The sequence below is a fragment of the Octodon degus genome, unplaced genomic scaffold (assembly GCF_000260255.1).
Source record: "Octodon degus isolate 3935 unplaced genomic scaffold, OctDeg1.0 scaffold00131, whole genome shotgun sequence".
Classification (NCBI taxonomy): Eukaryota; Metazoa; Chordata; class Mammalia; order Rodentia; family Octodontidae; genus Octodon; species Octodon degus.
In genome coordinates, this window is record NW_004524707.1 from 345,194 (window position 1) to 373,170 (window position 27,977).

The 27,977-nt window shown below is 54.7% G+C and overlaps 1 protein-coding gene across 1 annotated transcript; it reads left to right on the forward strand.

The window, feature by feature from the left end:
- The first annotated feature begins 6,915 nt into the window (after window positions 1–6,915).
- On the forward strand, window positions 6,916–27,884 carry Cntn2 (contactin 2). Its single transcript, XM_023701180.1, has 22 exons — window positions 6,916–6,976; window positions 11,946–12,090; window positions 12,195–12,370; window positions 12,553–12,648; window positions 12,965–13,174; window positions 13,427–13,526; window positions 14,818–14,993; window positions 15,376–15,512; window positions 15,932–16,061; window positions 17,383–17,533; window positions 17,636–17,763; window positions 18,141–18,316; window positions 18,743–18,863; window positions 20,185–20,343; window positions 20,639–20,788; window positions 22,368–22,438; window positions 22,759–22,993; window positions 23,232–23,344; window positions 24,305–24,491; window positions 24,808–24,920; window positions 25,533–25,734; window positions 26,090–27,884. The coding sequence occupies exons 1-22, from the start codon at window positions 6,916–6,918 to the stop codon at window positions 26,197–26,199; spliced, it is 3,147 nt and encodes a 1,048-aa protein (XP_023556948.1). The 3' UTR covers window positions 26,200–27,884.
- The last annotated feature ends 93 nt before the right edge of the window (window positions 27,885–27,977 follow it).

Here is a 27,977-nt window from a genome sequence, read left to right on the forward strand (position 1 = left end):
AGGACAGAGGTGCTTGGGTCCACTCTGGAGCCCTGCTTTAGTGCCAGGCCAGTCTGGAAGGCCAGGCTCTGGCCCTGGCCAGCTCAAGAAGCTCTGGATAGAATGGAGCCTAGGTTCTCAAATTTTAGATCACCCAGGGGCTGCCTCTGCAGGGTGACATCTTTGCAAAGTCTTGTTTCAGTTGGACAGAGAGGGAGGCTGTGGAAAAGAGAGGAGAGAATGGAGCACAAGTTTGGGCCAAGGCCTGTCCAGGGGGGCCTGGGGTCCAGGGAGGAGAAACTGAGGCAAGACACTCTCAGGAGTGAAAGCCTGGAACACTGGAGCTGTCATTCCCTCTCTTCCCCTCCCCCCTCCTCAACCTTGTCTTCGCCACAGATCTCTCCCCCTCAACTTCATTGGTAAGAGGAAGGGTTTTCTCAAAGTTTGGCTTGCTGGGGGTTCTAGAAGGAGTAGGCAAGCCTCGTGCCCTACATTATGGGCGAGGGGTGGGGAGGCAGTGAGTAACCTTGTGAGTGACCGGATGTGAATCCTGTCACCTCCTCCAACAAGAGCTGCCAGGTCCAGGAAGTGAGGGGTCTAATGAGGCAGGGCCTGCACCAGGAGAGTGTCCTGTGCTGTGCTGGGCAACACAGGTACCAGGCTACTCCTTCTTTCAGGGAGCTGGGCCAGTGTCCCCATGAAAGAGTTGTCAGTCAAGGTTGTCTAGAGGTTTGGGAACCCAATAAGAACAGAGGGAATGAGCTGCACACACCCCAGCTCCAGCCCTGGACAAAGGTGGGTTTGAGCTCCCTTTGCCTCTGCCCAAGAGGAAACAGGAGAAAGAAGAGCCCAAGAGCCCAGCTTCTCTCCCCAGTCTCTGGCCAGATTAACCCTCAACTCTTTAACCCCTTAGTCTCTCTAGTGCCTGGTCCTATGCCCCCCCTCAAAGGGACCTGACAAGTCAAGGGAGGTCAAGGGCAGCAAAACATAGCCTATTTGTGGGGGCCACTGGGAGCTGAGACTCCTGAGGATGGGGCAGGGCTAGGCCTGGAGGTCCCCACAGGTGCCCTCTCTCCTGGCCTGGGCTGCCACTCACCCCTCCCCAAGGGCCCCACCTCTTAACTGATTCCTAGCCAGGCCTAAGCAGAACCACTCACGGGGCTTCTGCCACAAGGTCAAAGTCCCTGCAGATGTCCCACCAGAGTCCTCCCCACTAACGGGGAGGCAGGAGATGAGGCAGAAAGACCAGGGCTCCTGGGCTGATGGTGTCAAAGTCACCAAGGTCCACCTGCCTTCTGTGGAAACCACTGCCATGTCACACTAACCCCTAAGCCTAGGGGCAGAGGAGCAAGGGAGCAAGCAGTGCAGGATGCTCCCTGGGAAGGGTGGGGCTGTGGAACCTGACCCCTCCCTCCAACTCCCTGGCTGGCCAACTCCTTCCCTCTGGCCCCTTCTCTGCTCACACCAACTCCTCTGGCTTCAGCCCTCAGCCTCACTCTCCCCTTCTCCCGCCCCCCCGTCCCTCCCCCTGGCAGATTTCACTCCTATCAGCTCCACACCAGGTACCCTCTCTGCCAACACTTGTGCCAGTGGAGATGCTGCGAGGTGGGCTCTGAACAGGACCACAGACATACTGCCTCTGTCTGATGGGACTTGTCCTGAGGAGTAGGGTCACCTCCCACGATGTCCTCTGCTCAGCCCATTAGCACTGCCTTTTCAGTGTGTGTGGGGTGAGGGGGTTGGAAGACACGTGGTCCATTTGCCAGAAACTTTTTCAAGCTGAACACTGGCGAGAAAGTACATTCAAAGGCAGTCTCTAATCCTAAGTGTGAGTGGCGTTCATATGTTTTGGAAGGATTCCTGGGGCAGGGGCAAGCTATTAGGAAAGGGGAGAACTGGAGCAATGTGTACCCCAGCGAAGCAGAAGAGATGTAGGTCAGACTGAGGGCAGGAAAGAAGATGGGCCAAGGGGGACAATGTTTAGGGGACAATGCTCCCATGGGCGTGTCCATGTGGCTCAGCCCGGAGTGACTGCTAGAGTTTGCCTAGGTCCTTCCACCTGTGGGATGGCAAAGGAGGAAGGCCCCTGCCCAGGAGCAGTGGATGTGTCTGTGTCCTAGGCTCATGTGACAGTGTCAGGAAGTCTGACTCGTGGATGAGCAAGGTCTCTGGGGACACATGGGCGGGAGCGTCCTCAGCTGTGAGGATGACTGTGAAGATGGCACGGAGGCCCGGGGTCTGGTGCAAGGTTAGAGGCTCCCTAGAGGCAGAGGCTTGATGGTGAGCACTGAGTGCCTTCCAGCCTCCAGTTATCCTCTCCAACAGCTCTCGACTGTGACCCAGGAGCCCGTCAAACAGGCTTGCTTCCATTTCCTCCTGCCTGCTAACATTTCTCCTCAACTCCAAGAGCACCTCAGCATCCTTCTCTTCTCACTGGGTCCCCTATTTGTGAAAGCCAACCCAGCAAGGCCTTGTGGGCCTCCTCCAGCTAGAACCCACATCCTTTCCATATCTGCCAACCCAACCCAGGGCTCCATCACCAGCCAAGGGCAGCCTTCCTGCCCTGTGGCGCAGGCTTCTGCCCTGAACTCACCTGCAGCAAACCGAGGCCTGTAGAGGCATCTCCTCTCAGCAGAGATACAGGGACATGCAGGCATGGCTCTTCAGATGTGCAAGGAAATTTTCTTTTGATTTGGTTCTTCAGCAACAACTTGAAACAACTATCCTTACTCCTGGCTTGTGGAACAGAGATCCTTCTGGGCCAAGGGCGTAGCTCAGTGACCCTGTGTCTGTCTAGCAAGTGTAAGGTGAGACAGTCAGGGCTTGGGAAGGAAAACCTGCTCTTGAGAGCCCACAATCTCATCCAAGCTGGGTCTCTCCTGAACACATTTTGTAGAGGACAATGCTCCCATGGGCGTGTCCATGAGGCCTAGCCTGAGGTGACTGCTGGAGTTTGCCTAGGTCCTTCCACCTGTGGGATGGCAGAGGAGGAAGGCGCCTGCCCAGGAGCAGCGGATGTGTCCTGTCCTAAGCTTATGTGACAGTGTCAGGAAGCCTGACTTGTGGATGAGCAAGGTCTCTGGGGACACACGGGCTGGGAGCGTCCTCAGCTGTGAAGTCTGCTCTTTCCTGAACACTTGAAATGGGTCGGGTGTGACCCTGACCTCACTGTACCATAGTGCCTTAAAGCGGGTCCTACCCAGCTCCCCACTTTGCAGATGGGACACAGAGGCTCAGTCATTGTCTAGGGTCACACAAGCTGGTGAACGCCAGACCCCAGGCTCACTGGCTTGCCCTATCTTAATGTCCTATGCTGTGTACAGGATGAAGGCCGGGGGGCAGATCCCAGGAGCTCCTGCAATTCTTCGAAGGCTGGGAATAAATCACGTCTGCCACCAATGGGGCTCCAAACTCCCCCTTTTCCTTCACCACCCTTCCAAAAGTTGCCAGATCCCTTACTATTCCGATCTCCATTATTGGAGGAAGAGAGGTAAAGTCAGGGCCAGGAGCTGGCATCCCAAGACACAGCATTTGGAGGAGCACATCTTTGCTGAGTGGCTCCAGGCAGGGGTCCTCAGCCCAGGAAAGCCTGTCTTGTGCTGGGGTCTAGCTCACAGCCTGCTTCCCCAGCTGTCCCCAGGCCCTTTGTTTTCTGAGCTCGGAACTTCAGCCAACTCCCCCAGCGCCCTTGAGTCCCCAAGTGGCCTGTCCCCCATGCACTGGAACCTCACAGGACCACTCCCTCATGGCAACAGCCTGTGCCCGACAGTGCCAGTCTGTGCCTGCACCCCTGTGCCAGGGCAGCTGGCCTGGGTGAGGCTGGGCTGGCTCAGGGTTGGAGGCGGCAGCTCTGGGCCTGGCATAGCTCCACTCAGCCTTGCTTCTGACAAAAAGCCTCCTCCAGCCTGGGCATTCTAGAATGTGTCATAGGGCAGGTGGTGAGGGGAGATGAGTGGTCTGTGAGCTGGTGAGCACATCTTATGGCCACCCTAGGTCAGTCAGGGAGCCCCTAAAGGGTGTGTCTTCATCACTAGCTCCCCTGTGCCCAGTATGGTGCCTGGCACATGGTTAATACGCACGACAATGAACTGGATACAGGGCAAGACCATATGCTCATCTTTACGTGCACCATTTGTGTGTGTGTGTGTGTGTGTGTGTGTGTGTGTGTGTGTGTTCATTCATGCAAAGACTCGGCTCAGTGCGCACCTGATCAGGCTGGCTGATCTCCAGGGCTCCCCAAAGACCCTTCTCGATGCTATCTATACACGGCCCCTCTAAGACTACAGTCTTGGTCCCCAGAGTGTCCCCAGGGCCTTCAGGCTGGGGACATGGCTGATAAAGGTCTGGATTAAACTGAAGTTTAAGATGAGCTGGGGTTGGGCTACCTACGGTCGATAGTAATTATCTATGGTGCTAGAAACGATGGATAGCTGTGGCCACTGCAGGGTGGAGATGACCACTGTGACGTCCATCTCTGCCTTGCTCTGGCACATTCCAGAAAAGTGTTCACAGCCCAGGCTCCTCCAGGACCAGCCGCTGCTCTGCAGAGCCCCCAGCACTGGCAGACTGACAGGGCTGGAGCCAAATGATGACAGAATGCCTGCTCTGTGCCAGGCACCAGGTCGTGGCACACCAGGGCCCGGGGGTGATTCTCTACCAGGCTATAAAGTCTAGTAGATGAAGCAGAGATCAGTGGAGTTGCTCCCACAGCAGACAGGAGGGCCAGGAGCCAAGTCCACTCACCTTTCCCAGCTGTGGTCCCAGAGGAAGGCTGAGCAGCCTGAGGCCTCACAGCGGCTCGAGAACCACTCTGCAGCTCCGCTGCCAAGTGTACTTTATAATCGCTACATGACAGGTGAGAGAAAATGAGGCTCCACATGGGGAGAGACTTGTCCAGGAAGTTCACAGAGCTGGAAGGAGATGAGGTCATAATACACCCCCACGCATCCGGGCCCTGGATGGTGCCATGGTATGCCTCCCTGTTCTGAGGACTCCTGCATCTGATGGCATCTGGGGGCATACTTTGGGGATGTCCCTACTGACCCTAGGGGTGTGTGTGTGTGTGTGTGTGTGTGTGTGTGCATGCACACGCCTACCAGCTCCTGGAAGAATGGAGCCACAGATGTTCTCAATCAGTTAAATGTGATACACAACTAACACTTTCTCTGTGCCAGGCACTTTGCTAGAAACAGGGATACTAAGATGTATGTGGCATGGTCTTCCCCTGGGGAGACCACAACATTCTAATGGAGACATCTGCTTCATGGACAGCGCACCAAGAGGGGCATCACGATCAGGCCTGGAAGTTAGATGTGCCAGCACACCCATACCATCCTTGCAACTGGGGGCAGAGGGGACTGAGGCAGGGGAACTTCAAGTTGGAAGCCCACCTGAGCAACTGAGACCTTGTCTGAAATTAAAAAAAAAAAAAAAAAAACAATCAGAGGGGCTGGTGAGATGGCTCAGTGGTCTAAAGCACCTACTTAGAACAAGCTTAACAAAGCACAGGGACCACGGTTCAATCCCCCAGCACCACATGCCAGCCAGTCCCGCCCCCTGGTGGGCTGAGCTCACCACACACACACCACACACACACACACACACACACACACACACACACACACACACAAACAATCAGAGCTGAATTCTAAGCGCAGATGGGCACATGTTGCGCCCTTCCCAGCAAGGGTGAGTTGTGAACAAAGGTGTGCAGGGGGAGGTTGTCCTGCCTAGGAAGGATGTCACCTGGAAATGGATGGGAGTTCCAAGGGGCTGCAGTACCAGTCAGGAAGTGACAGTGGCAAGGACAGGGAGGGGCGCCCTTCCAGGCCTGTGAGGCTGGAGGCTGGGTGGGGAGGGAGGGCCATCTGCTCACCACCTCCCCCCTAGCTACCCATTCTCAGCTCCACCCATCCTCCCTTGCCACCTCCTCCCTGGCAGGCCCTGGGGCTGCTTCTCTCCCCACACCCTGCAGGTGCCAGCTGTGCTGCGGAAGCTGCAGAGGTTATGGGTGTCCTAAAGAGCTCTTTCTGAGGGGATAGTGTGATGGAGTCAAGGAGCGTCCTGGGCTCTGTCCATCTTAGCACCTGTGTAGACAGGATACAGGCTTTGGGAGCAGTGGGTCTAAGCAGGTCTCTGCTATGCTGCAAAAGGGAGGCTTCTTTGGGGGTTGCACTAGCCCTCAGCCTAGAAGGGCTGCTGGGCCCTGAGCCCATCTGGTCCAAGCATGGCTAGTGGGGCCACGGCCAGGACTTTGCCATGCTAAGCAGAAAATGCCTTAGCTGGAGACTCTGACCAGGGACTATGGGTAAATCATGAGACCCCTTCTCACTGCTGGAAAAGTGAGGTGCTCCTGAGAGACCTAATGCAGCCCTCAGAGGCACTGTTTAACCCCACCCAGGTGACTATGGGAGAGAGATAGAGGGAATAGTCTGCCTTGAACCCCAGTAGCCAGAGCATGGTGTCACTGCCCCCACCCCAGGCACAGGTCCTGTTCTCCTCTGAACCCTACTACATCAAGAGCCATCACCATGAGCAGGATTTGGCCTCCCACTTAGTCCCTGCTCTTACTTCCTGAGCTGTACCCGGCTGGCTGGAGGGGGCAGCTGGGAAACAGGGCAGACCCAGGCTCCCAGGGGGTGGGAGGAGGCACTTAGCCTCGGGAAGAGCTCCTTGGTAATCGCCAAGCCCCTTCCCCTGGGGCCCAGGAGGATGACTGTCTCGGCGATTCGAGCTCACCCGGGGCAGCCAGTAAGAGCCTCGCTGACCAGATGGGCCAGGGCTAGAGGGCGGCCTCAGCCTCGGCCTCGCTCAGAGCTCTGTCTCCTCTCAGGTACCTCTCAGCTTCCAGCCTGGTGTGCCCCCAGCTGGTCTGAGGCGCTTCTCCTCAGACCCTCCTCCGCACCTGGACAGGCCATGACGGGGACACCCCCCAGGATGAAGCCACCCCTGCTGCTGCTGCTGCTGGTGGTCACCACAGCTCTCCTCTCTTCCCCAGGTAAGAAGGCTCGTGTGGCTCTGAAGGGTGACTACATTACCAAACCGTTGCTATGACTTGGTGATGGTTATGGAAATAATTGCCTCTGTGTGGTTGCTAAAAATTCCCCACTTGTGGATCTCACCTGACCTTTGAGGTTAGGAGAAGAAATGAATCTCTGTTGTACTGCAGATGAGGCAAGAATGACCCAGAGAGGGAAAGTGGCTTACTCAGGGTCCCACAGCAAGATGACAGAACAACCAGATCACACTCTCAGCACAGCCAAGCTGCATCGGTTTTGTTACTGTTTTGTGGGCCTGGAGGTCAGACTTGGGCCTCATGACCACTGTGCTATGCCCAGCCCCTGGAGCTGGGCCCTAAGGCTTCGCTTCCCCTGCGGGATTACAAAGCTGAGTTTCAGTTCACTGTGATGACCCTGTCCACAGTTTACCCCAAGTGACAGTAGTCATCTTGGACTGCACAGGAGACAGCAGTGACTCCCTAGAACTGTGGGAGGTTCCCTCCAGGGGACAGGGTCCCTGCAGAGGGACAGCAGAGTACTGGACAGAGGCAGAGCTGAGACCCAACCTAGGAGCCAAGTGCTCAGTTTGCCCATCCCAGTGCTCAGCTTGGGGGAGGGAAGAGGGAACGGAGAAGGGAGGGAAGTGAAATACAAGGCTAAGAGCTGCCATGCTGGGGCAGGGGAGGTGTCCAGGGCCTGCCGCTCAGGGCTAGGGGGCACTGCTTGGCCCCACACTGCTCTGCCACCCCCCTGCTCCCTCCTTGCCTGAGCAGGTGGTTCTTCTTCCCCCAGACAGGTCCGCAGCCAAGATCCTGGCACCTAGTGTCTCAGTTACTTTTCTCATGTTGTTGAGACAAAATACCCCACACCCAGAGTTAAAGGGGAAAGGTTTATTCAGCTCACAGTTGATAGAGGTTTCAGTCTATCATTGCCTGGCTCCTGGCACATGGCAGCCATTCATGGTGGCTGCAAGACAGCGAAAGCAACAAGGAACAGACACCAAAATCTTTGTGTCCCTTACACCATACGCAGCCTACCTGTCCTAGGGTGGATGGGTGTAGCACTTCCACCCTTAGCCCCAGCCGGTACTATGCCAAGTCACATGCCCTTGATCCCAGCACCACACACTCTAAATTCAGTCTCCACTGGAAAAGCCCTCCGGCCACACGAGGCTCCTCAGTGTCTCCTCCCTCAGACGACTTGGTGCTGCACCTACACCACCCTAAGCTAGGGCTACAGGCAGCATGCAGAGGCCTCGGTCCACTGCCGAGAGGCCAAGACCTACACCTTAGAGAGAGAGAGAAAGGGAGAGGTGGCAAATGTCATCCCTGGTCCCCACCCCTGCCAGGAAGGTGGCTTAGCCCTTGGCTTTCCAGCTGTGCTGCTCTTGGGGTAGAGCTTTGGGTTCCTGTGCCACAACCAAGGAAAATCAGGGAGATCAGTGAGACTTCTCCTCCCTGTTCAGCTCTCTAAGCCTTTCCCCTGTGAGGCTCCTGATGCCTGCACCCAAGGAAAGGGTTACCAGGACAGGGAGCCAGGAGCAAAGCTGTGAAATGAGGAACAAGGACAGCAGGGAGAGCTGGCTTTGCTGGGGAGTGTGTGTGTGTGTGTGTGTGTGTGTGTGTGTGTGTGTGTGTAAGCACACCTCATATGTAGGAAGCTGCATGTGGGGGTGGATATGTACCCAGCTGTGGAGCAAAGTGGGGGGCGTGATGGTGTCTGTGGATGCTGTGAGGCTGGAGGCATAAGTGGGGTGCAGCGTGGAGGGGCACCATGTTTGGGAAGTAACTGAAAGCCTGGCAGAAGGCTAGGCTCTCTACTGCCACCTTCCAGGGTGTACAAGGCCTTCATTGCAGGGTGGGCTCTGGGCCCACACAGCTGCCACCACCAGCCAGATTCCTGAGAGCTTCCAGGGACTCTGACTCCTGACCTCTGGGGCAGAATAGGGCCCCTGAGGGTTCTTGTGGAAAACTTGGGTCAAGAATCATGGACACTGGGCTAGGGAGGTAGCTCAGCTGTCTATATGCCTGCCTGGCAAGTGCAAAGACCCTGCTTTGATCTCCAGCACCACATGCTGTGCCAGGGCCCCAGAACCCTGGGCATGCCTAGCCGGCCACTGAAACCAGGCATGGTGGTGCACGCCTGTAATCCCAGTGCTGGGGAGGTTGAGACAGGAGGATCACTATGAGTCTAAGCTGCCTAGTGAGACCCTGTACCAAATAAATAAATAATGTTTTAAAAATTAATAAAGTAAAAAATAAAAATAATATCAGATACCATGGACACATGTAATTCTAGCGCTCTGGGAGGTTGAGGAGGGGGTAGCACATTCAAGCCCAGCCAGAGCAACTTAGAGACTAGTGAGAGACTTGTCTCAAAATAAAATATTAAAACAGGCTGGGGATGCAGCTCAATGAGAAAGCCCTGAATTCAATCTCCAGCATCACAAAAAGAGGAGAAGAACAGTGAGAGGGAAGGGGAGGGATGGGGACAGGGAGAAGAAAGAAAGAAAGAAAGAAAGAAAGAAAGAAAGAAAGAAAGAAAGAAAGAAAGAAAGAAAGAAAGAAAGAAAGAAAGAAGAAAGAAAGAAGAAAGAAAGAGGAAAAGAAAAGAAGAAAAGAAAAGAAAAGAAAAGAAAAGAAAAGAAAAGAAAAGAAAAGAAAAGAAAAGAAAAGAGCTGCAGAAGAGCAAAATCTCCTGATCTGCTTCTTGCTGTGTGGGGCAAATTCTTAAACCTTTATATATTGCAGTTTTCACACTGGGAGAATAAGAAAATGTAGAGCTTGTCCTGTTGAGAGTTTATAAGAAGGAAATATAGAAGCGTGGAACCAGATAAACAGCAAGGGATTGACTAGTAACTCCTAGTCATATTAATTCTTTAATTTATATATTGTTGATAAATATATCTACCTGTGAAATCATGCATATAGAAATGTCTGCCTGCCACTGCTACTGTGCATAGAAAAAATGCATGTATCTGGCCATGGGAGGAGCTTCAAGAAGCACATATGTGTAATGCACAAATGTATGTGATGCGAGTGTGCCAGTGAGCGATGTGTGCGCGCGGGCACTTGAGTGGGCACAAGAAGTGCAGGTGGCTGAGTGCAGAAGAGAAAGATTCTACAAGAAGAAAGGCAGTCCCAAGGTGTCTGTGGGCCTGGGCCTCTCGTGGCCCCCACCACCGAGACAAAGCTCCCGGGAGCTGCTATTGTCTGAGGTGCTTCTCAGGAGCCTGGCTGCCTCCCATCTCCCTTGCTCTGCCCTCCCAGTGGTCCCAGCTGGAGCAGAGACCCATAGCCTCCACCACCATCATTAACTGGGGATTAAGCTGGGCTTCCCAGCCAAGAAGACGCTGCCGCCCGCTCTGAGGCCTGGGGCAGCAGTGAAGGAGAGGGATGGTCGAGGTGGTAGGGAGCGGGGCAGGGCACCTGCATCGGTGCTTCCTGGGAGCACTGCCTCCTCCCTCATTCTGAGAGCTGCTGAACAGCTGCCCCCATCCCCTGGGAGCCAGGCCGGGCCTCAGCTGCAGCACTGGGCCCATCCTTGGAAAAGGCTAACAGCTGGATGCCCCTGGAAAGGAGGCACTAATTGGTTAATGGGGGCCTCTCCCCTCTTCCATCCACCATGGAAGCTGAAGTCAGTTGCACTGAGAGGTGGGGGCCAGTCAAGGAGCTGGCTCCTGCCTGACAACATGGTGGTCAGCCCAACTGGCCCCAGCTTGTGGAAGCAGTATGAGGAACTGTCCCCTCCATACTGGTGAGACAGAACAGTGGCACTGAGAGAGAAGCATCTGCCCAGGACAGGGCTGCCTTGCCAACTTCATCTACAGGTGTGATACCATCCATTCAGCAGTTTCAGGAGGCCTGAGATCTAGACCTGGCAGTGTCACAGACTTGCTGTGCGACCAGGACAGGCAAATCATTCCCTTTTCTGGCCTCTTGAGTCATGACCCTGGGATTTCATAAGACTGCCACCAACCAATCTGCCCACCAGCCACCTGCCAGTCCTTCTCCCCCAGCTCCCGGCTGCCCATATGGAGGACGAGCAGACATGTGCTGAGCACTCGTGCCCTGCACCGGCTCCCGTAGGGTTCTGGCTGAATCCTCCTGCGGACCTGGGGGGTAGTCATACTTGTTCCTTTTCACAGGTGAAGACACTAAGGCTCAGAGGACTACTGGAACCAGCCCAGGAGGCCCAGCCTAGCTTCAACCAGAGCATTTTGCACTGGGCTGACAGCCCCAAAGTAGCATAGAGTCTAGGGACACACATCCTTGCTCCCCCTCTTTTTCTGCAGTACTGAATGTTGAACCCATGCCAGGCAAGTGCTCTACCGCTGAGCTCAATCCTCCAGCCCTTTTTATTTTTATTGTTTACTTTGAGACAAGATCTCACTAATTCATCCAGGCTGACTTCAAACTTGATCTTCTTGCCTCAGCCTCCCAAAAAGCTGGGATTCCAGGCCTGCACTATCAGGCTGCCTCGGACGGATCTTCTGAGGCTCCCAGGGCGGCAGCAATCACTTCCCAGCCCTTGGTCCTAAGCCATTATTATGTCGTATGCCACCCTGCACTGTCAGCTTTCTGTCCTATCTTCAAGCTCCCCCAGGGAAAGGGTCTGAGTCTGCTTCATTTCACAGCCCAGTGCCACGTATATAGCAGGTGCTTAATACCTGAGGGTACTATGGGTGATTGACTGTGCTAACCCAACAGATGGGGCCTGCCCAGCCCAGCCTATTTAAATTTAATTTTAAGTTAATTAAGATTAAATTATATTAAAAACTCAGTTCCTCAGCTACAGGAGCCACATCTCCACTTCTCAAAGAGCCACAAGTGGCCAGTGGCCACCATACTGGACAGTGCAGAAAATGGAACATTCCCATCATCGTGGAGACTGCTGAGTGGCACAGCCCAGAGGCCAGGCTCCAGCTAGCCCCAGGCACTGAGGACTCTGGTGTGTCCCTATTTATAGCTTGGAGCCTGGCCCAGGGATCCCCAGCCACCTTTGGGCCTGTCTTTGAAGACCAGCCTCTTGGCTTGCTGTTCCCAGAGGAATCCACAGAGGAGCAGGTGACACTGGCCTGCCGGGCCCGCGCTAGCCCTCCTGCCACCTACAGGTGAGCCCCCTGAAGTGCTGGGAGGCCCTCAGAAGCCATGATTTTTCCTCATGTTGGCCCTGCCACCACAGGGCTGAGGTCCACTCCTCTGTCTTCTGTGGCAGGTGGAAGATGAATGGCACAGAGATGAAGCTGGAACCAGGTTCCCGTCACCAGTTGGTGGGGGGAAACCTGGTCATCATGAACCCTACCAAAGCGCAGGATGCCGGTGTCTACCAGTGCCTGGCCTCAAACCCTGTGGGCACTGTGGTCAGCAGGGAGGCCATCCTCCGCTTTGGCTGTAAGACTCCGAGTGGGGCTGAGACACTGGGGGGAGGGCAAGAAAGGTACCTGGAAGGACAGGAGACACCCTCAAGCTAGGCTTTCCCACCCTTGCTAATGAACGCAGCTTTCCTGTGGAGGATGAAGTGGGGAGGGGACCAGGGCTGGAGGACAACGCCTGAGCCCCATCTCTGTCCTCAGTTCTGCAGGAATTCTCCAAAGAAGAGCGAGACCCAGTGAAAGCACATGAAGGCTGGGGGGTGATGCTGCCCTGTAACCCACCTGCCCACTACCCAGGTGAGCAGGCTGCAGGGGACACGGGTCAGGCTTCTGGACATTCAGTGGTAGAAGGATCAAATAGGCAGGCAGGTGGCTCTAACTTTAAGTGACCTACTGCTGTTACATATCTGCCATTTTCTAGCTGCCCCTGATTGCAGGTCCCAAGTACCTAGCACTCCCTGAGGACAGATTAGAGTCACATCTCCCTGCACTCCTAACTCAGAGCTTGGGGACTCAGGGCAGGGTCAAAGATCATTGCCAGCATGTCAGGGTCCATCTCAGATCGCTCCTGAGCCCAGAACTTCCTGGTTTCCTCAAACTCCTCACATCCTAGGTTTGTCATACCGCTGGCTTCTCAATGAATTCCCCAACTTCATCCCAACGGATGGGCGTCACTTCGTGTCCCAGACCACAGGAAACCTGTACATAGCCAGGACCAATGCCTCCGACCTGGGCAACTACTCCTGCCTGGCCACCAGCCACATGGACTTCTCCACCAAGAGCGTCTTCAGCAAGTTCGCACAACTCAACCTGGCTGCAGAAGGTCAGGGTCTCTGGGTGGGCACAACAGGAGTGGGGACTGAGAGGGAAAATGAGGTTCCCCTTGGAAACAATGAGCAGCTGGCAGGGCATGGGACCCAGGGCCTGGACCCTAGTCCTCCCTCAGCAAGGCCTCAGACCTTGTGCCAGGCTTGAGAATGGGAGCAGGAGTCTCCGAGATCCACCATCCTGGGAACTTGCGCCGGGCCACACCTCCCTGGAGTCTGTGTGATTCGCAAGGTCCCTCTCTCCCCAGATCCCCGGCTCTTTGCACCCAGCATCAAGGCCCGTTTCCCTGCAGAGACCTATGCGCTGGTGGGACAGCAAGTCACCCTGGAATGCTTTGCCTTTGGAAAGTGAGTACTGGGGGTGAGGGTCCCCAGGATGGGACACAGCTTCCAGGGGACATAGGATACAGGTGGGCCAAGTCATGCACAGCCACCGTGGCCCCTTGTAGGGCCTAAGGGTGCTGAACAACTTCTGTGGGTGAGACACCTCTCACCAGGGGCCTTATGTATATGTGTCACATAGCTCTGTGGCCACACATGCAGGCTCAGACAGCTTGAGGAACACCCAAGCTGCAGGCTGTTGTGGACGCCCAACCCGGCCTGCCTGATTTAAGTCCCACCTCTGCCACTTGCTGGTTAGGAGACCTGGGGGAAACTGCCTAACTTTTCTGTACCTCAGTTTCCTTGTTTGTAAATGGTGATAACAATAGCATCCTTGTACGGCTTAAAGGAATTATATACGTAGTCTTTTAAAACGTGCCTGGCATTTAGTAAGGATTCTATGAATGTTAACAGCTATTTTAAAAATTATAACAGAAAGCGTTACCTTTCTTATCCTGTCAGGAAAGGAGTCACTGGAATTAGACTAAGCAAAGGCAGATGCTCGAGCAATGTTTGTGGGATGAATGAAAAAGATGTGACTTGTGCTTCGGTGTCTTCATTCCTCATTGTGGGGCTGCTTTGTGAAAAGCCTTTAGGACTTCAGAAAAATCCCATGAAAAACACATGGGAGGGCAACTCTGACCCTCTAAGGCTTTCTGATTCCTAAGTGAGCATGGTGGCTTGCCCCTGTAATCCCAGCAGTTAAGGAGGCTGAGGCAGGAGGACCTCAAGTTCCAGCCCAGTCTGGTCAACTTTGTGAGATGCTGCCTCAAACTCAAAAGAAAAAGAAAATTTAAATAAGTGCTGGGGATGTATCATACCTAGGTTAGATCCCCCCAGGACCAAAACCAAAACAAAACAAACAAAAAAAAAAACATTGATTTGCAGTCCATTTTAACGTACATTACTAATAGCTAAAGAGTCTTGGGAAATGGGGTGAAAGGATAGGTAGGGGTCTCACATGGACACAAGTCACAGGCCTCAATGCAGGGGGGCAAGCCAGTCTCAGGGCTGCCTAGTTTGTGGCTTCATGGCTGAGGCAGAGGGCAGAGCAAGCCAGGAGCCCTGGCTCTTGCCCTTTTGCCCTTGTGCTAGAGGAAGAGCTTGGGAATCGCCCGGTGCCTCTGTCCACTCCCAGGCATGTGGCCTCCTGTCTAGCTGCCCGGCAGCCCCAGAGGACCTGGGGTCTGGGTACCAGCATCCCTGTATGCCCGAGAGCTCCCGCTCGGCCCGCCCCTGACTCTGTCTCCCCCACCAGCCCTGTCCCCAGGATCAAGTGGCGTAAAGTGGACGGCTCCTTGTCCCCGCAATGGGCCACCGCCGAGCCCACCCTGCAGATCCCCAGCGTGAGCTTCGAGGACGAGGGCACCTATGAGTGTGAGGCAGAGAACTCCAAGGGCCGCGATACCGTCCAGGGCCGCATCATCGTGCAGGGTACAAGGCAGGGACCCCTGGGCCCACCTGCCCCCTGAGGAAAAGCCCCAAAGATAGAAGGGCCCTTCTTGCCCCAGGACTGCCCCGGGGTACAGGATCACAGAGGCTGCTACTGCCGCCGCTGTGGCCAGCTCAGAGCCTCAGCCATGAGTGCAGAAAGCACACAGGGCTTCAGAAAGACTTCGCTAATACAGCCCTGGGACAACCACGGAGTGCAACTCTCCTCTCCTTTTCCCCCTTCTCCCCATTGTTTTCTCCGTGCCAGGATGCAGGCAGCGCCCTCTGCTGTCTGGAATAGGTGCTACAGCCTTGCGATTATTTCTATTCAACGAGCACCGGCTGCTTTGGCTCAGCCCAGGTTTCTCTCCCTTGCTCCCTACAGCTCAGCCCGAGTGGCTCAAGGTGATTGCAGACACAGAGGCTGACATTGGCGCCAACCTGCGTTGGGGCTGCGCGGCCGCTGGCAAGCCCCGGCCCACGGTGCGCTGGCTGCGGAACGGGGAACCCCTGGCCTCACAGGTAACCCCCCCAGGCGGGCGTCCTTCTGCACAAGACCCTCCTCTGCTCAGCTGGTTCCCTTGACACCCTAATGCTGCCCAGTACTTTAGCAGCCTCTCTGGGCCAAGGGGGTGTCAGGGGATGGATCTGCATAGAATCCCAGGGACCTGGGTGCAGTCACAACCCAGTCCCTTAAAATAGAGTGTGGTCCTCAGTGGATCACCAGGCCCCTCTGACGTTGGGGAGGCCTGGTGACCTCAGATCCTGAGGCTCCAAGGACCCCTGAGGCACGACTGGATGGATCCATGTGCCCCATTCCGAGGGACTGTGAGCCTAGGCCCCCCTGCCCCCTCCACCCTAGGCCCTGTCCTCCTCAGTCTATGCCTGACCCCCTGCCCCACCCCACCTTGCCCTGTCCTGGGCTGAGCTCTCCTGCACAGAACCGGGTGGAGGTGTTGGCGGGGGACCTGCGGTTCTCCAAGCTGAGCCTGGAAGACTCGGGCATGTACCAGTGTGTGGCAGAGAACAAGCATGGCACCATCTATGCCAGCGCCGAGCTGGCTGTGCAAGGTACAGGGCCTGGTGGGGATAACACTATGTACACACACACACACACACACACACACACACACACGTGCAGTCACAGGTGGGTTGCCTCAGTTCCCAGCATCTCAGAAGACCTGAGAAGGCTCAGGCAGGAGGCGAGCTCCCTGGACAGGGTCTCTGACTCAGCCCATGCCTGTCATCCCCAAAGCCAGTGTTTACCACAACAAGGGAAAAGATGGCAAGGGGCATCAGCAACCTCACTGATCAGGTTGGTGGTGGACACAGCGCCTCCAGCACTTGACCTTTGGCCAGTTACTTAATTTCTCTGCCTCAGTTCTTCAATTTATAAAACATGAGGAGTAATCACCCTTTCTGAATCCTGCCACACAAGGAGTGAGATGAGAGAGAGGAGGTGTCAAGGGCCTGTCCTTTGTATGGCAGGTGCCCAGCTCATGACAGCAAATGCTAATGTTTAACTCAAGGCCATTGAGCCTCTGTTTCCCCGTCTGTAAAATGGGTATATTGCTAATTATTATTTTAAATTATAGTGTGGCTTCACTGACTCATTTATCCAACCAACACTTAACACCTACTACAAAAGACTAAGACTCTACCTTCAGGTAACTTATAATTCAGTAGAGGAAGAGGGACAAATAAACACAAAATCAAATAATTTCAGATAGCAATAAAAATGCAGCATAAAGAAAACTCAGTCGTGTGAAGGTGGTTAGGTAAGCAGTTGGATGGGGTGTTCAGGAAAGAGTGTCAGGAAGAAGTCAGCCTGTGACTCTGGGCAACTTCCTGGCAAGCTTGATAGCAAGTGCAAAGGTCCTGAGGCAGCGAGAGCTGTGGCAACTTTAAAGAACAACAACAAAATCCAGACAGAAGAGCACGAGTGAGGGAGAGTGTAGCACCCTTGTGTGTGAGGCACTGTGCGGACCTGGACTTCGTTTTGATTCATGATTTTAAAAGATGCTCCCAGCTGCTGGGTAGAATGAGACTGCAGGAGGGAAACACAGACAGGAAGGCTTTTCAATAATCCAGGCAGCCAGGCATGATGGTAAGCACCTGCAAGCCCAGCATATGGGAGTTTCGTAGAAAGACCCTGTCTCAAAAAAAAAAAAAAAACACCTCACCTCAATCATCACCATCCATACATGAGATGCAGTGGCCAGGAGCCGCGCGGCACAGGGCAGGGGCTGCACAGTCTAGACTGCCCTGGGCGTGGGGTTCGAGGAGCCTCTGGCTGGTCTCCCGCAGTATTTACAGTGCTTAGCGCACGGCATCACCAGTGAGGGTGACGGGCGCCTCTGCCACTCCCGGGTGGCTGCCCCTCTCCTTCCAGCACTGGCCCCAGACTTCAGGCAAAACCCTGTCCGGCGTTTGATCCCGGCGGCCCGAGGCGGGGAGATCAGCATCGCCTGCCAGCCGCGGGCGGCGCCCAAGGCCACAGTGCTCTGGAGCAAAGGCACCGAGATTCTGGTCAACAGCAGCAGGTGCCGCTCGCCCCTCCCGGCCGCCCCTGCCCCTCTTCCTCATCTCCTTCCGCCATGGAGACAGTCCCCAGGCTAGCCAGATCTGCTTGGTCCTTGCTGCAGAGTGACAGTAACTCCAGATGGCACCTTGATTATAAGGAACATCAGCCGCTCGGACGAAGGCAAATACACCTGCTTTGCCGAGAACTTCATGGGCAAGGCCAACAGCACCGGGGTCCTGTCTGTGCGTGGTAAGGGCCGGGGCCTCAGCAGGCAGGCGCCACCTCCCCACCATCCTGCTCTGGCTCTGGGTTACCCCGACCCAGGATCACTGGAACCATGGCTCTGCCCTTCCTGGGTCTGGCTCTGGCTCTGGCTGCTGCCTGCTCACACGGATGTTGAGGGTCGGGACACTGTTGGTCACAATGCTCTGCCTGTACCTGCAGTGCAGGGCCGAGCCTCTTGTCCTACTATGTACCCCTGCCTGGGCTTTCTCCTCCCTCACCCTCGGCCATCAGGGGCCTTGATCTTATTTTTTCTTTTTTCTTTTTCTTTCTTTTCTTTCTTTCTTTCTTTCTTTCTTTCTTTCTTTCTTTCTTTCTTTCTTTCTTTCTTTAACTTTTTGCAGATGCAACCAAGATCACCTTGGCCCCCTCCAGTGCCGACATCAACCTGGGAGACAACCTAACTCTACAGTGCCACGCCTCCCACGACCCCACCATGGACCTCACCTTCACCTGGACCCTGGATGACTTCCCCATCGACTTTGATAAGCCTGGGGGGCATTATCGGAGGGCCAGTGTGGTGAGGCCCCTCCCTCCTTCCAGACAGACAGGGGACACCCTGTGTCCCCAGCCATGCAACCCAAGGCTTCTCCTCGGCAAGCTCACCCTTGGGCTAACGACCAGTCTTCCTGGACCCAACCAAAGACCACTCATTCAGGAGAGGACTAGGGACAAACTTAGGGTTCTGAGAGCAGGGAAGGCCTTCCCACTGCTGCCCTTGTCTCCCCAACTCTGGTACAAAGGATGGTATTGAATTTGGTGTCCCCAACTCCTCTGGAGCGCACCTTGTTGCTCAGTCCCAGGGGTACCAAATGGGAGCAACTGCTTCTTCCCACTAGCCAAATAGGAAAACTGAGATGGAAGGGGCCACAGACACCGAAGGCAGGAGGCTCCTGAGCTCTGCCCTGCTCCACACCCTGACCTGCTGTCCCCCGCCCCCATGCAGAAGGAGACTGTGGGTGACCTGACCATCCTGAATGCCCAGCTGCGCCATGGAGGGAAGTACACATGCATGGCCCAGACGGTGGTAGACAGCGCATCCAAAGAGGCCACGGTGCTGGTCCGAGGTGACGTGGTGCCCCACCTCTCCCTCTCCCTGGCTCCCCGCTGTCCTGATTTGCTCACCTTGGCTGTGCTCCTCGCCCTGAAAGCAGTGGGGAAGGCTTCCGACAGAGACCCTCTGAGCTGGACACAGCCACCTCATTGCACCTGTGTGGTCTTTGCAGGCCTTAAGGGTCTGGCATATTTTCTTTCAAAGTCAAATTTAAAGAAAAAACACAATTCACCCAAGTCGGGCATGTTAGTGCACACTTGCAATCCCAGCATTGTGGGAGGCTGAGGTGGGAGAATTGCCCATCCATACCTGGCCTAGGTGACTTAGTGAGGCCGTGTCTCATAATAAAAAAAACTTAAGAACCCAGGGATGTAGCTTAGTGCAAAGAACCTTAGTTCAGTCCTCTGGGTTCAGTACTGAAGAAAAAATCCACCCTTAAACATCCCAAGACATTACTTTGCCAAGCTCAGTTTTCAAGCTTCAGGTTGGAAGAGCTCTACTGCCCACCTCCCTGTAAGGGCGGCCACCGTGAGCGCCCCCAGCCCGGGACTCATAGCTCCCACCACGCCCCACTGTGATCACCCTCCTACCGGGTGTGTTTGCCGCGCCCTCTGTTGCCCTATTTTGGTACTGCACCAGCCCACGCTAAGCCAGAATCAAATTGATTTTTTTTTTTTTTTTTTTTTTTTTTTAGTAATTTTATTGAGAAACAAATATCAATGAGACAAGTTTCACAACCAATTACTGGCACATTTTCAATAATTAATACTTTGCATATTGTCTTAGTGGTTATTCATTGTACAAGATGCAGACATGATATCCTGTCCCAAACCCTATTATAACAAACCTCTCTATTCAGTGACTTAAGAGAATGGAGCTGTATATCTATCCTATTTTGAGTATACAGATACAAAAGCGTCGTTATTTCTATCCCACTTTTTTGGTTAGTTTTATCAGAGATGGGCATTCCACTGTCATTTAAATATTGTAGGTGCTTGAATTCAGCAGAATCTCCCTATATAGTCCAGTAGTCCATAATAGTAGTGGGTTTTCCGTAACACTGGTAATGTCCAAAGTTGTTGACTTGAGCTTTTTACAGCTCAGCATATTAATGTAGCTTTACTTTTTATACTTTGTTTTCATTCTTTTCTGCTAGATGGTTAAGACCAAGAAAAAGCAAAACATATATAACAAGAAATGTAACTTTTGTATCTGATGTCAGTCAAATCCCCTCAAGGACACTCACAGAGAATCTACAAACTGCGGTAAAGGGTTTCAAAATCAAATTGAAAGGGGCACCCTTCTGACCCCCTGTGCTCTGCCTCCTGGTACAGGTCCACCAGGTCCACCCGGAGGAGTGGTGGTGAGGGACATCGGCGACACTACTGTCCAGCTTAGCTGGAGCCGTGGCTTTGACAATCACAGCCCCATTGCCAAGTACACCCTACAAGCGCGCACCTCACCTGCGGGCAAGTGGAAGCAGGTCCGGACTAGTAAGTCGAGGCCTCGCCTCTCATAACTGCGAGGGCCAAGTCAGGGCCCGGGCGGGGCCTGCAGGGAAACGCAGCTGGAGCAGTGCCCGCTCCGTGCCTCGGAGACCTGAAAGGGGGTGATAGTCCCTTTCAAGGGATCAGTTTCTCAGTCATTCCTGAAAGAGGTGCTGAGTGTTCAGTGCTCGGGCCACTCCACAACAAAGGCTGGGTACCGAGAGGGGTTTCCAGCAGTGCCTGCCAGCTCGGAGCAGAAGAATAAACGCACGCTGCCCTGCGATTCCCCGGTGCCTTACAGATCCGGCCAACATCGAGGGCAATGCCGAGACCGCCCAGGTGCTGGGCCTTACGCCCTGGATGGACTATGAGTTCCGGGTCTTAGCCAGCAACATCCTGGGTACCGGCGAGCCCAGTGGGCCCTCCAGCAGAATCAGGACCAAGGAAGCAGGTCAGGAGTCTGAGGGTCTGTACAGAGCTCTTAGCAGGACAGAGACCCTGATCCCCAGATAGGGAACCCCCAGGGAGCAACCCAGATTTCCGGTCTTAGAACAATGGGGAAAGGGCACACAGTTGGGCTGCCTGGGGCAAATCCCTCATTTAAAAATGGAGCCAACCTGACATCTGGTATGAATCTAGCGTTTTTTAAATTTAACTCTTAAAATGGGAAAACCAAAATTTAGAAAAGGGAAGGGTCACACTGGCAGAGCTTAGACTTGAACTCAGGACCCTAGGAGGTAGGGAGGTGTCCTCCTAGACAAACACATGCAGCAGAAATCAGATACTTAGAAGGGGTGTGTGCGCACGCTGGCGATGTGCAAGGGGCTGGGGGAGCCCCGGAGTCTCCACACCCTTGTTTAGACAACTTCTTTGGAGTAGGAAGAAGGAATAATTAGGAAAGGCATGTGGGCGTCCGAACCCGAGTGGGCCAGTAGGCAGGGGTGTAAAATAGGAGGGGCAGGCACAAACCATGAGAGCTGCCCCCACAACCCCAGAGCCCAGAGCAGGACCCTGCTGCCTCCTACACCAGCCCAGTCCTCAGCGTAGACCTGTCCGAGAAGCGCCCTTCTCGCCACCCTTTGACTCATTCCCCAGGCTCCAGCTGGTTTTCCAGGCTCTTTCTAGAGTCACTGGACAATTTAAAACTCATCCCACTCCTAAGTAGAGCATTCGGGACAGGGCACCTTCCTTGACCTTGAGCTCTGTGGAGATGAAGAGCTTTATCCTAGCATCCCAGGAGTTGTTGAGCCTAAAGATAATTATGCTCCACAGGAACCACACTAGGATTTAAAATCACTGCACATCAACTGTATGAGCACAGGCAAGGCCACGAAGGATCCCCCTCGCAGGATCAAATGGCGTTGAGCTTAGGTGCCCCTCGTGAAGTACAAGTCCTAACGATGTCACCTCCAGGAGAGTGACGCTTCCGCAGGAATATTTAGAGCCCCAGTCAAGTTACTCCCTGCCAGCCTGCAGGGACTGAAAAGCACACCTTTGTTTTAGTACAGGAATACAAAAGAGCAAATGTAGAATTATTTAATTAGAAAATGAAATCTTCCACAAAAGAAAAATAATAAAACACCCAAAACAAATGGGATTATTGTTTTCTCATGTGGTTGGATTTTTGAACCCATTCCACTACAATTCTGGGCAATTTATTCCCCTTCATTTAAAGCTGGAGTTGGTTTCTGTGTTTTAGTTTAGGCCGAACAAGCATCATTATGCAGCACCTACTGCGTGCTTGCTGTTCTCTGGGTCAGTTTAAGTCTCATCATAGCCTTTTAGAGAAACGTTATCTTCATCTTAAGGGGGAGAGAAGCAGAGACGCAGAGAGGTTGTTACTCAGCCAAGGAGACACAGCTAGGAAGTGGCAGGGATGGGATTTGATCCCAGGTCTGTCTGACCCCAGGGCCTATGCAAAACCAGGGCACACCTGAAAGGTACCTCATCCTGGGAGGCTCTGCAGCCACAGGCTCGGGGCTTTTGCTGCCCATTAACAAGCCATATCTATGTCCCTTGGCCCCTGACAGTCCCTTCGGTGGCACCCTCAGGACTCAGCGGAGGAGGTGGAGCCCCTGGAGAGCTCATCATCAACTGGACCGTAAGCCAGCAGGGACAGAAGCAGAATGTGCCTTCACTTTACAGGGGACAAGCCTCGTCCCCTCCTTCTCCTCCCTGCTTGACTCATGCCCCATTTGAGCACTGTGCAGAAAGGACCATGAGGCTCTCACTGAAAGGCTACCAACTCCCCCTTCCCCTTTCTGTTGCTGCCCCTCTCCCAAATCCATTGCAGGCTAAGCTAAAACCACAACAGGCACAGGCATCCTGGGGCTGCCCCACTTGGTGAAGGTTGGGTGGAGCCAGAGGATGGGCAGGGAAAGCACCCGCGACCCCTCGCCCATGCCACGCTCTTGCCCTCAGCCCATGTCACGGGAGTACCAGAACGGAGATGGCTTCGGCTACCTGCTGTCCTTCCGCAGGCAGGGCAGCAGCAGCTGGCAGACCGCCCGAGTGCCTGGCGCCGATGCCCAGTACTTCGTCTACAGCAACGAGAGCATCCGGCCCTACACGCCCTTCGAGGTCAAGATCCGCAGCTACAACCAGCGTGGGGATGGGCCTGAGAGCCTCATGGCAATCGTGTACTCTGCTGAGGAAGGTGGGCACTCTGGCCGCCTTTGTGCCCAGTCGCCTGTCTGCAGAGGTGGAGGGCGGTGCTACAAGTGCCCCAGCTCTATGCAGGAACAGCAGGGGCCTCACTTCTGGCCCCAGCTACCTTGTCTCCCCTTGAGGCTCACCCCCAAGACCCTAAGCAAATGCAATCCTGGCTCAGGCACTGCGCTATAAGACACAGGGCTTCCCCTGGAAATTCAAACCCATTCTGTATCGGTCCCCAGAGCCAAGGGTGGCCCCTGCCAAGGTCTGGGCCAAGGGGGTCTCATCCTCAGAGATGAACGTGACCTGGGAACCTGTGAAGCAGGACGTGAATGGGATCCTCCTGGGCTACGAGGTGAGCACAAGCTGGGCCTGGGCGTCCCTCCAGGAGTCACCCAGGCACTGAGATGGCACAATGGGCCCTGTCTCTGAAGCTCTATGGAAGAAAATGTCAGTAGGACTCCCTGACTGACACCCCCAGGAGGACAGACATGTAGACAGCCTAGCATGAGCCAGTGCTGGGAGTTGGGGGACCTGGGCAGAAGGAGCGCCCTGGGAAGGGGCACCACTGCTTGTTGCATGCCAGAGCCCAACCAGTCTGTCATCCAGGCTGCATGGGGCACAGCGTGACCCTGTGTACCCAGTGACCAGCATGTCCCCAGAGAACTCTCGGCCTGCTCCCAACTAGAGTTGTAAGGGATCCAGGGCAGGCAAGGAGGAAAACAAGGAGTGTCCTTGCCTGAGCGAGGTCCTGTGGTTTGGGCCTCCAAGCTAGGGTGTAGATTCCCAGCAGTAGAATCAGCTCAGACTTTAGACAGCTCAGGCAGCCACAAGGAGATAATTCCAAACTCTGCCTTGGTTTCAAAGAGCTCTTAGTATTACAACTACTATTACAAAAGGTTTGCATTTCTTGCTCAGTCATTAGCAGCTTACTAGGGGCCCAGGGCGCTGTTCTACAAGCACAAATATGCATTTCATCTCCCTAGCGGAATCCCCTGCATCACCACTCTGATTAGAGCGTGGACTGGGCTGAAGCAGGACACACTAGGCTGAGCCTGCGTCCAACCCTGCTCACCCACCCACCTGCCCATGCCTGGAGCAGTACTGTGAGCCTGGGCACCCTGCTGGGCTGCCAGTCCTGGGGACTCACACCCATGTGGCTGTCCAGGTGGCTGTCATGATCTAGCATCCAGGTTCTGAGACCCAGGCCAGAGCCACAGCACTCTTATTGGAGAGGAACTGGATGGGGTTGGGGGCCGGGCAGCCCCGGAACCTGGCCTTGGCACTGGCCCTAGGGCACCCCTGACCCTCTCAGATCCGCTACTGGAAAGCTGGAGACAAAGAGGCAGCTGCTGACCGAGTGAGGACAGCAGGGCTAGAGACCATTGCGTGTGTCACCGGCCTGCACGCCAACACCAAGTACCACGTGACTGTGCGGGCCTACAACCGGGCAGGCACGGGGCCTGCCAGCCCTTCCACCAATGCAACAACCATGAAGCCCCGTGAGTCTGTGTGCAAGGGGTGAGGAGGGGTAGGACTGGGGTCTCCAGAATTCCCCTGGGTCAGGGACCAGACACATGCTGTAGCCTACTAGGTCTGGGCTGGGCAAAAGCAAGGCTATGAGTCCACTGAGAAAAAGGGGGACAGAATTCACAGCCCCTCTCTCCTCCAACCCTGGGTTTTTATGGGCTTTGTTTCTTAGTGGCAACAGAATGTCCTGGGTGATGCAGCTAAAGGCAGATGCTCAAGAAGAGCTGGCTAAGGGGAGGGGAGCGCAAGGAATGGTGTGAAAGTCTTTTCAACTCTCCCCCACTGCAGCCCCTCAACGACCTCCCAGCAACATCTCTTGGACTTTCTCAAGCTCCAGTCTTAGCATCCAGTGGGACCCTGTGGTCGCTCTGCGAAATGAGTCTGCCGTCACTGGCTACAAGGTGAGGAACGTGTGGAGCCGTGATGGTATCTAAGTGAGCCAAGGCGAAGACTGCCTGTAGCAGAAGCTATGACAGTGGGCAGATGAGGTGTGTCTTCATTTTCTCAATGCTGGGACAACATACCCGACACCCAAAATTAAAGGGGGAAAGGTTTAATTAGCTCATAGTTTACTGTAGAGGTTTCAGTCCACAATCTGCTGGCTCCAAGGCAAGGTTGCATGGCAGAAGAGTGACTGTCCATGGCCAAAAGCAACAAGAGGAAGGGAGAAGAGGGGACAAGCCTCTTTCCCTATTGCATGCAGCCCACCCTCCCTAGGGTGGGTGTAAGCACTCACACCCTTAATCCCAGCACTGGACCATGAATCAGTCACAAACTCTAGCCACCTCTGAAAAGCCCACCTCCCATGACTGCATGAGGCTTTGGGGGAACACTGAGACACAAGCCATAACAGGGTCTCCGTGGAAAGATGAGATGGGGTGAGAGGGCGCCAACGGGCTGGAGCAAGTTTCCAGCCTGAAGAGTCTGTAAAACTGAAGGAAAGGTGGCAGGCAGGACCTCAAAGGCCCAAACTTTGTGGGCTCCTCCCTGCTTTAAAGAACCTCTTTCCACAGATGCTGTACCAGAATGACTTACACCCGACTCCCACGCTGCACCTTACCAGCAAGAACTGGATAGAAATCCCCATGCTGGAAGACATTGGCCATGCCCTGGTACAGATTCGGACCACAGGGCCTGGAGGGGACGGGATCCCGGCAGAAGTCCACATCGTGAGGAATGGAGGTGTTAACTCTTTCCCAGCCTTATCCCCCAGGGGTATGATGGGCCAACCAGACCACCCAAACCAATTCCAGCCCCAATTCCAAAGGGAAAAGAGAAGGCAGGAACCAAAGTAGTGTGCAGACCCAGACTCGCCCATCCCCCTGCCCTTTGCCCTTCGTTTCTGTGGGCCAGCGAAGTGAGGCCAGCTCTTCAATCAGGTCTAGTGGGAGGCTGAAGACCAGGCAAGACCCTAGCCAATGCCGCAGGCATAGAGCTGAGGAGGCCACCGCACTCCCAGGCCGGCACATGGTCTCCAGTCTTAGGAAAGGTCTGGCTCCTGTCCTGAGGGCAGGGCTGGGGTGGCCCAGGCTGCACTGACTCAGCCCCACATTCCTACTGCTGGTTTCAGGCACAAGCATGATGGTGGAGAATGCAGCAGGCCACCTGGCCCCACATCCCGGCGCCATACTGTCCCACTCTGCGGTGATGCTCATCCTCATAGGCTACCTGCAGCTCTGATCTCAGAGCCCCTCCCTCCGCAGCACAGCCAGACGCCCACCTCCCATGGACACAGCCAGCTGGCCCTGGCCCCTTCCTGATGCCAAGATGGCCCGACGCTGTGCTGAGAGGGATTGGCTTGAAATGTCTGCTTTAAATTGTACCCTTCTGTTAGAAGCAGGATATTTTGTATTCTGCCACAGGACAGAACCACGCAAGGATATCTTCTTTAAATTGAGGTACTGGGCAGTGGCTTCCATGATCATGCTGAGCCCAATGCCTGGGCCCCTGGGGGTCCTGGATTGAAGGAACAGGCCTGTTGGGCAAAGGGGTTTTATCATGCATCTTCAAAGCAGCAAAGACGGCATTCTGAGACCACATGTGGCTCTGCTACCTGAAGGTAGAGTCCTGGGCCCAGCAGGACACCAGGCAGGAACAGGTTAAAGAAGTAGGATGACACATAAACACCAACCTCCCTCAACTGAGGAGAGGGAAAACCCTGGGACCATAGCTTCCTCTCCCCCAAGGAGTGGCATGATGGGACCTGGCACTGTCCTCCATGACTCCTAGCACCCCTGCCTGCCCTGGTGGCTGAGATCCAGCACCTTGGTGCCCAGCGCCAGGAGCACAGGCTCCTCCAGAGTGAAGGAATGAGACTCCAGGCTGCTGCAGGTGAGAGCTGCAAAGTGTTGAGAGGCTGGGGCCTCTGGTAGAAAGGGGCACCTGACTAGGCCCAAGGCAAAGTCACTGTCCAGGTGACACTGCCCTCCCAGCCAACACTGCCAACCCAACCCTGTCACCCCAAGGGTGACAGAGCCACTTCAGGTGGCTGGGTGACTAAAGGGCTTGTCTTGGGGAACCCCCTCCCACTAAGACCCATGCTGCACAGCCCCCTCCTTTCTCCAGCTCTGCCTCCACCTCCCTAACCTGCAGACCCAGCCAATGGCCACCACACAACATGCGCTCTGTCCTTCCTTGTCCTGACTTGGGAGGCTTTTGAGAAGGCAAGAAAGAACAACACAGCCCTGCCTACTCCCAGGAATTCCTAGAACCACTGGGTGAGACCCATTCCTCAAACTTCTTGGACCACTCTTCCACATTCCCAGAAGAAGCAGAGATTAATAAAGGGACAGCCTGCCTTGCTCACGGTGTACTGCCATTCGCAGAGCACTAGGGGCTGGAAGAGGCCTGAGAGCTCAATTGGTCACAGCCTGTACTTCACAGATGACAAAATAGAGGGCCCATGAGGGTTAGGGACTCCGCCTCATCTGGCCCTAGAAGAATGGAGTCTCCTACCTGCCAGTCTGTGACTGTGTGCCTGCAGAGGGAGGAGGCAGTGCTGTTTGGCCTTGGCCTGGCTGGGAAGGTAGCTGAAGCCACAGGGGCATGAGCGTTCTCCTTGAGGGTTCAGCTTGGTGACCTGGGGCATCAGCCTGGCCAGGCCCAGCTCCCAGTGCAGGCGGGCTCTTGGAGACTCCCAGGTCCACTTTGCCTTCTAAGCCTGGCTTCTGGGAACTCAATGTGCTGCACTGACTTGAAGCCTGGATCCCCCAGGATCTCTTGCTGCAGAGAGGCCAAAGCAAGGACAAAGTTCCCAGATGGAGGCCGCAGTGGCAGAACCAGAATCCCCAAAGCCTGCATTGTGACAGCAGGCTACTAATGATCAGGAGCAACAGAACGGGCATCTGCCCCTAGAGCACCCTGAGCCTGTGTCCTGTAGTTTACAGTTAGAGTTCTATTTTGTTATGGTTTTTAAACTTCTAAGTCCTGCTCTATTTTCTCGGGCAGGTTTATGTTGA

Bases quoted from the DNA above. Each gene is read 5' to 3' on its own strand.
- Cntn2 (XM_023701180.1), top strand. From the start codon at position 6,916: ATGAAGCCACCCCTGCTGCTGCTGCTGCTGGTGGTCACCACAGCTCTC. The intron at 13,527-14,817 runs GTGAGTACTGGG...CTCCCCCACCAG, and splicing joins GAATGCTTTGCCTTTGGAAA to CCCTGTCCCCAGGATCAAGT. The intron at 18,864-20,184 runs GTGACGTGGTGC...CTCCTGGTACAG, and splicing joins GGCCACGGTGCTGGTCCGAG to GTCCACCAGGTCCACCCGGA.